General features: G+C 32.6%; 2 protein-coding genes across 2 annotated transcripts; both read right to left on the bottom strand.

Moving 5' to 3' along the window:
- Window positions 1-3,567: 3,567 nt before the first annotated feature.
- LOC106293291 (REF/SRPP-like protein At3g05500) lies at window positions 3,568-5,096 on the bottom strand. The gene is made up of 3 exons (XM_013728950.1): window positions 4,874-5,096; window positions 4,464-4,688; window positions 3,568-4,224 (listed from the first exon to the last, which is right to left on the bottom strand). Exons 1-3 carry the CDS (start codon window positions 4,910-4,912, stop codon window positions 3,751-3,753), a joined length of 738 nt encoding a protein of 245 aa, XP_013584404.1. The 5' UTR covers window positions 4,913-5,096; the 3' UTR covers window positions 3,568-3,750.
- A 2,619-nt stretch (window positions 5,097-7,715) lies between these two features.
- Window positions 7,716-8,419, bottom strand: LOC106292829 (protein RALF-like 22). The gene has a single exon (XM_013728485.1). The coding sequence runs from the start codon at window positions 8,283-8,285 to the stop codon at window positions 7,926-7,928; it is 360 nt and encodes a 119-aa protein (XP_013583939.1). The 5' UTR covers window positions 8,286-8,419; the 3' UTR covers window positions 7,716-7,925.
- Between the last annotated feature and the right edge of the window lie 204 nt (window positions 8,420-8,623).

Below are 8,623 nucleotides of genomic sequence, written 5' to 3' on the forward strand. Positions count from 1 at the left end.
CAGTTTTACTAAATTAATTGATAAAAAATTTCAACGATGTCCATGTACCATGAAAAGGAGTTTAGCATACAATAATACAAATTTCTAATGTGGTTATAAGTTTTAAAACAAATCTAATGAATATGGGCTTCAACATATAGAGCGTTTACAAAAAAAAATCAATATTTTCGTAGGGGTTCAAAAAATATGCCAATAATGTTTTAATACATAGTTGAATCCTGCAATAACATATGATGAAGGTCAAAGAGGTTTGGAACCTTTGTTGTCTCAGTTTCTCAAAAGAATACGATTTTATAATGGTTCATCCACTAATTTAGAAAGTATATGCAGTTTTACTAAATTAATTGATAAAAAAAAACTAGAACGACGTCCATGTACCATGAAATAGAGTTTAGCATACATTAATACAAGTTTCTAATGCGTTTATAAATTTTAAAACAAATCTAAAGATTATAAGCTTCAATATATAGAGCGTTTACCGAAAAACTTAATATTTCTGTAGGGGTTAACACATAGATTTTGAGAAAAAGTAAAAAAATATGACAATACTGTTTTAATACTTAGTTGAATCCTGTAATAACATATTATGAAGGTGAAAGAGGTTTGGAACCTTTGTTTTCTCCATTTCTCAAGAGAATAGCAATTTATAGTGGTTCGTCCACTGATTTAGGGATTATTTGCAGTTTTGCTAAATTAATTAATAAAAAATTAGAACGATGTTCATGTACCATGAAAAGGATTTTAGCATACATTAATAGAAATTTATAATGTGGTTATAATTTTTAAAACAAATCTAAAGATTATAGGCTTCAATATATAGAGCGTTTACCGAAAAACTCAATATTTTCGAAGGGGTTAACAAAGAGATTTTGAGAAAAATTTTAAAAATATGACAATATTGTTTTAATACATAGTTGAGTCCTGCAATAATATATGATGAAAGTCAAAGAGGTTTGGAACCTTTGTTATCTCCGTTTTTCAAGAGAATAACGATTTTATAGTGGTTCGTCCACTAATTTTGTCAATATATGTAGTTTTACTAAATTAATTGATAAAAAAATAGAACGATGTCCATGTACCATGAAAATAAGTTTAGCATACATTAATACAAATTTATAATGTGGTCATAAATTTTTAAACAAATCTAAGGATTATAGACTTCAATATATTGAGCGTTTACCGAAAAAAAATCAATGTTTTTGTAGGGGTTAACACATAGATTTTGAGAAAATTTCAAAAAAATATGACATTTTGGTTTACGAGTTCAATCATACGATAAACTAAGCATCAACATTTTGGATAATGATTCGGCTCGGTTTATTTTGGTTTTTGATCTACAAATATATGTTTAATTTAGCTGTTTAAGAAATTTGATTCGGTTTCGGTTCGGTTATTTTTAATTGAGGTGACAAAGTTGGAAACCGTTAATATTAAAAATGATTTTGGGTATAATTCGGTTCCATTTTTTTGATTAATTCATGTTAAAATGTTACATAATTCAAGTTTTTGATTAAATATAAAAAAAATAGATTTTCAGATATAAGTATCAAATAATTTAAATTATTTTTGATATTTTGAATAATAACATTTGAGTAATTGGTTTATCCTATAAACAAACACAATAAAGATTTTATAAAATACTCCAAACATAAAAGTTTACATTTTTTTGGTATTACTCAACAAAATATTCAATGAAAACAGAAACACGAAGAAACAAAAGAACCAGAACCAGAACCAGAACCACTAACTTAGAAAGTATATGCAGTTTTACTAAATTAATTGATAAAAACTTAGAACGATGTCCATGTACCATGAAAAGGAGTTTAGCATACATTAATACAAATTTCTAATGTGGTTATAAATTTTAAAACAAATCTAAATATTATGGGCTTCAACATATAGAGCGTTTACCGAAAAAAATCAATATTTTCGTAGGGGTTAACACATAGATTTTGAGAAAAATTCAAAAAATATGATAACACTGTTTCAATACAGAGTTGAATCCTGCAATGACATATGATGAAGGACAAAGAGGTTTGGAACCTTTGTTGTCTCCGTTTCTCAAAAGAATATCGATTTTATTGTGGTTCGTCCACTAATTTAGAAAGTATATGCAGTTTTACTAAATTAATTGATAAAAAATAAGAACGATGTCCATGTACCATTAAATATAGTTTAACATACATTAATACAAATGTATAATGTGGTTATAAATTTTAAAACAAATCTAAAGATTATAGGCTTCAATATATATAGCGTTTACAAAAAAAAAATCAATATTTTCGTAGGGGTTATAGATAGAGAAAATTTTTAAAAATATGACAATACTGTTTTAATACATAGTTGAATCCTGTAATAACATATGATGAAGGTCAAAGAGGTTGGAACCTTTGTTGTCTTCATTTCTCAAGAGAATAGCGATTTTATAGTTGTTCGTCCACTAGTTTAGAAAGTATATGCAGTTTTAATAAATTAATTGATAAAAAATTAAAACGATGTTCATGTACCATAAAAATTAGTTTAGCATACATTAATACAAATGTATAATGTGGTTATAAATTTTAAAACAAATTTTAAGATTATAGGCTTCAATATGTAGAGTATTTACCGAAAACTCAATATTTAAAGAATAACGATTTTATAGTTGTTCGTCCACTGATTTAGGGAGTATTTGTAATTTTGCTAAATTAATTGATAAAATATTAGAACGGTGTCCATATACCATGAAAATGAGTTTAACATACATTAATACAAATTTCTAATGTGGTTATAAATTTTAAAACAAATCTAAAGATTATAAGCTTCAATATATAGAGCGTTTACCGAAAAACTTAATATTTTCGTAGGAGAAATATGACAATATTGTTTTAATACATAGTTGAGTCCTGCAATAACATATGATGAAGGTCAAAGAGGTTTGGAACCTTTGTTGTCTCCGTTTCTCAAGAGAATAACGATTTTATAGTGGTTCGTCCACTAATTTTGAAAATATACGCAGTTTTACTAAATTAATTGATAAAAAAAATTAGAACGATGTCAATGTACCATGAAAAGAAGTTTAGCATACATTAATACAAATTTATAATGTGGTTATAAATTTTTAAACAAATCTAAAGATTATATACTTCAATATATTGAGCGTTTACCGAAAAAAATCAATATTTTCGTAGGGGTTAACACATAGATTTTGAGAAAATTTCAAAAAATATGACATTTTGGTTTACGAGTTCAATCATACGATAAACTAAGCATCGACATTTTGGATAATGATTGGGCTCGGTTTATTTTGGTTTTTGATCTAGAAATATATGTTTAATTTAGCTGTTTAAGAAATTTGATTCGGTTATTTTTAATTTAGGTGACAAAGTTGGAAACCGTTAGTACTAAAAATGATTTTGGGTATAATTCGGTTCCATTTTTTCGATTAATTCATATTAAAATGTTACATAATTCAAGTTTCTGATTAAATATAAAGAAATTAGATCTTCAGATAAAAGTTTCAAATAATTTAGATAATTTTTGATATTTCGAAGAAAATTATTTGAGTAATTTGGTTTATCCTATAAACAAACACAATAAAGCTTTTATACAATACTCGAAACATAAAAGCATACATTTTTTGGTATTACTGAACCAAATATTCGAAGAAAACAGAAAGACCAAGAAACGAAAGAACCAGAACCAGGGACCAGTCGCGAACCAAGATCCGGTTCACATCAAACCAAACAACACACTACAAACACACAAAAATCAATCAAGAGGATGAAACTCCAACGGCTTAGTCTCAGTCTTCTCGTCCCCGAAGATCTTTGAGATCCTCTCTGTTGGAACCAAAGGCATGTACGATGTGAACCTGTACCCTTTCTCTGCAGCCATCACCACCGTATCATTATACTTCTCAGAGCAGAAAGCAGCCGTTGGTACAGCTACCTGAGCCAGCCTCGGGAACAGAGGAAGCTGGTTCAGCTTCTTCCAAGCCGAAACTGCGCACTGCTCCGCTTTTGGCTCGTAGCTTGCGTACAACTCCTTAGCGGCAGGCTCGTACTTGGTGTAGACGGATTTAGCCACCCCAGATGCGGTTTCCACAACGCCAGCACGTCGAACCTCAGTGGCTAAAGCACGAGCCAAGATGGGTGCTATCTGAGCAGCTGAGATGGCTTGTGCAGACACTTGTTTGACCACTGGTGGGACGCGGCGGTCAAGCTCACTCACAGACACGTCAACCTGCAATGATCAAAGACGGTTCAATAGATATTGTCAGCTCAACGACTCTGCCACGTCATTGATCCTGTGTTTTTCCGTATCAAAATGTATATTATAGACAATTCAGATTTTCGGATTAAATATCAAATTATTTGAATAATTTAAATATTTCAAATAAAATATTGGCTAATTTGTTTATTTAGAAAAGAAAAAAAAAGAATAATGTATATAATAACCAGCAAAATTAAAACTAGAATTACCTTCTGGTCCATGTATTTAAGAACCTCGACGGGGACGTCGTGGTACTTATGGTAGACAGGACCGACCACAGTCTTGACAGCTCCTTCAACGGATTCAACACCTGGTTTCAAAGGACCAGACTTGTCCTTAGCCTTTGCGTAAATGAGAGCAAAGCGAAGCAATGCTTCAACAGCAGCAGCTTGCACGAACTCCAAATACTTCAACCTCTCTTTCTCCTCCTTTGTCTGAAATTTTCACATATTGTAATTAACCAACAGAGATTAGGTTTCACAATTAAATTCGTTAATCCTAATCTTCTCCACATGCATGATAATTAATATGAACTACGATCCATAACAATCAAATCCTAGAAAAGATGAACCAGATATTTGAGACGAGAATCGATAAGATGTTCAGATTAAATGATTACCATATCTAGTTTCGGCTGATTGATATCGGTTTGTGCCATGATCGTTCGTACGAAGAGACGACGATTCTTCTTAGAGAGATTTTTTTAAGTTGAATTTGACGAACAAAACAATGTGATGGTGATGAGGAATTAGCGTGCTTTAGGTTTGTTTATATAACATGGTTTTGGCACGTGTGAATGCTGTAGACTACGCGTGCACGCGTGTGTTCGGTTTCGTAACCATCCATGTCCTATGGGCGGGCGTTGACGACGTGTGGGTTAAGTAAACATATAAGCTAAGAAAAGAAAAATTATAAACTGTTTTTATATTTGCCGAAAATGGATTATATAATCAAAATTTTATTAAAAGAAGAAGATTCTACATGTGTATAATAGATCATAAATTACATAATCGTAACGTGTAGGATTTTTTTGTTTCATAATCGCACATGTTTATAATATGCATCAAAACAAAAGTTGTATTGCTTTCTCTACAATGACTAAGAAAAATGTTACTGAAGAGCATGCAAGTATACATGAAATGTTACTGAAGAGCATGTTAGTAGATACAAAAATAAACCACTAGATAAAATTATAAAAACGAAGAATACATATATACTAAGCTTTGAAACCATCCGATCTTTAATGAGATTTTGTGAATATAAAATAGATATTATGTCTCAGTCAATTTAGAGAAACAGATCAGACTTTGTTTTGTAAACATATTGATGAACAATCAATCCTAAAAATATGGAAGCATCATTATGAGCTACTATAAGAAATGTGTTGTTCCATTTTTTCTGACCCGTCTCTCCGACATATATATAGTAGTGTACTTGAGCTTTGGTTTGCATGATAGAGTAACGGGTTGCTTCACACAGGTTTACCTGCTTGTTTCTCTCGGGGGTGTGTGTATCTCAGTAATAACCTACCAGTCCAAAAAAAACTATATCATGCATGTTTCACTGTTCAGAAATGTTAATCTTCGTGATATTTAACTTTGTGATTGCGACAACAAGTAATAAAGTGAAAAACGGATTTAGGACGTCACACGAACTAGGCCTGGGGGTTCGGAACCCGTCGGTTTCGGTTGGGATGATTCGGATTTTCGGTATTATGTTCATAAGTCCCGTTTGGGTTGTACTATTTATCAGGTCGGGTTCGGTTCGGTTCTTTCTGGGTTCTGTTCGGATCGGATTGTAACCAGTGTTTGAAATCGTCCAAAAATGAATATTTTAAACCTCAAAAATTGACAAATTTTTTTCAAAATATAAAAATTATTCATAAATCTAATTTAAAACTAGTTAAATTATCTAAATTAACTAGAAAATGTTCAAGATAATAAATAAAATAAACTACAAAAATATTTTGAATACTCTAAAATATCTAAATCACTTTAACATATATAAAACATTAAAATATTTAACTAATTTCAGGTATCTTCGGATCCTAGTTTGGATTTCGGTTCGGTTCGGATTATAACCAAACCCCAAAGTACTAAGCTCATAAGTCTCGTTCGGATATTTTTGTATAACAGTTCGGATCCGGGTTCGGTTTTTCCGGTTCAGGTTTAAGTACATACTTCGGGTTGGCCTAACACTTAAACACGAGATACCGACTTGATTAAGTGATCAACGTAGCCCATAATATGGATAAAAGGCCCAATAGAACATACAACCGATTATTTACGCATGTTCGTGAGTGGTTGTTTATGTCACTTTTTTGTGTTGCTAGGAATGGTATCAATCAAAAATAAAAATGTGTAGGTTTTACAAATTGTATTAACAAACTTGTTTAACCTATATCCTGTCCTATGACAAAAAGATGAAAATATAGAAGCAACATCAATGGGTGCTACGTGTGCACCATAGGGGTTATTAAAGAGCATTTTTATACTTGCAAAAAGAAGGGTTTTTTAAACAAAAAGTACAGAGGGCTCACAAAATAACATAAACCGTATGCCCAAGTCGCCAAATAAGAGACGTTTTCGGTGAGTTTTTTCAACTGTTCGCGGGCCCACTGACACATGGCGGCCCGCAATTGGTTCTTTTTTATTTTTTATTTTTTATTTTTTAATCAGACAAAAACGAAAAAAAAAACGAAAACCCATTAAAGATTTGTGCGATAATGATGCTCTAACACCGCCAATGTAGAATATGAGCAAAAGACTAAAACATGACTCAAAGAAAAGCCCCAATCCAACAAATATCTCGATCAATTTTCTTATGAATGTATGTTTATTGCGTGTACTTGACATTTGCATGCCAAATTGCTAATTACGCATATTTTCATGTTTATGCATTCGTAATCTGGTTAATCTTTGCATATGGAAAGCCGTTTATAAAAGTAACCAAGAGCTCTTGGTCTAGTGGTAATGGAACTCCAGCTGGAGTGTCCGTCCTGAGTTTGAGTCACCTTGGCCACCTTCCCGCCTATAACCGTGCGTACCCGGATGGAAGTCCTCGTGGAGATTAGTCTGGACTTACCGCCTGAGATCCTCCACGGATATCAAAAAAAAAATGTTTATAAAAGTATCCAACTATGGATACTAAAATGTATTGAAAATCCAAAGAACAATGAACTACAGAGAAACGAAGTTTCCAAGAAGCTAAATAATACAATATGAATGAAGAAAATGATTTGAATTCAGCGTGTTAGGCTGTGATGGTCCCATCATTACATTATTAGCAACATGCCACCAACAACTATTAAAGGAATTCATTTCTGTTTCCAGACTATACATAATTAATCATACAGTCGACATATTAATCCTCTATTCCAGAACTCAGATTCAAAATTTTAATTTTAAAATGCCACAACACAATACTACGCGCAGATCTCAATAACTTCTTGGACTAATAACTATCTTTAATCTACGCAACTTTGAATTATTTATTTGTACGAACAAGAACAACCAAACAATAACCATTTTGTTTCAAAACGAAGACTATAGTTTCCATTGTGTATAATCAAACTTATATTATATATATATCCCGGAAAATAAATTAAAAGAACAAATAAATCGAAACACAAAAAAAAAAAACCAAAATAGGAATTTAAATTACTTTCTCCTTCAACGTCTGCACCTTGTGATGGTGCTGCATCCACGGCGGTAAGGATTCGCCTGAGCGCCACGCTGGCAGTTGTAATACGAAGCTCCACGGCGCGAGCAAGGCACACTGCTCTTCCTCATCGCACCGTAGCTAACGTACTTCTTCTGCGCTAGAATGCGCCGGCTGATATCGGAGTCGAACTCCATCTCCTCTTCCTCAGCTATACACTCAGCGATGGATCCTTTGCATCCGGAGAAGAGCGAAGAAGATCCGGCTCGTACGAAATCAAGGGAGCCTCCGAAGTCGCCGACGCTTGCGTTGACGGCTGAGATTACGATCGCGAGGATGGCTACGACGGCGTAGATCGCCCGAGAGTTCATCGTATTCTTTGACCCAAACCTTTTGAATAAATCAGAGGCTTTGCAGAGTTCTTTAGTCGTCTGTTTTGTTTTCCTCTCTCTCTGTCTGAAACTTGATTCTATGCTTAGCTGAAGACAACAAGTTAAGCATTGCTGTCTCGGTTCTTATAACATGAGAAATTTATTACAACAGGCTTCTGTGTGGGTATATTAACGAAAATGCCATTTATTTTTATTTTTTTTAAGAACAGGTACGCGTTTTTTCTTTTGTTTATTACTCATGAAAATGATTTATACGCAATTGTCGCATATGCCTTGTATTAATAAAATCATAAATTACAGTCTCTCTAGGCTTTGAA

Source organism: Brassica oleracea, chromosome C5 (genome assembly GCF_000695525.1).
Source record: "Brassica oleracea var. oleracea cultivar TO1000 chromosome C5, BOL, whole genome shotgun sequence".
Lineage (NCBI taxonomy): Eukaryota > Viridiplantae > Streptophyta > Magnoliopsida > Brassicales > Brassicaceae > Brassica > Brassica oleracea.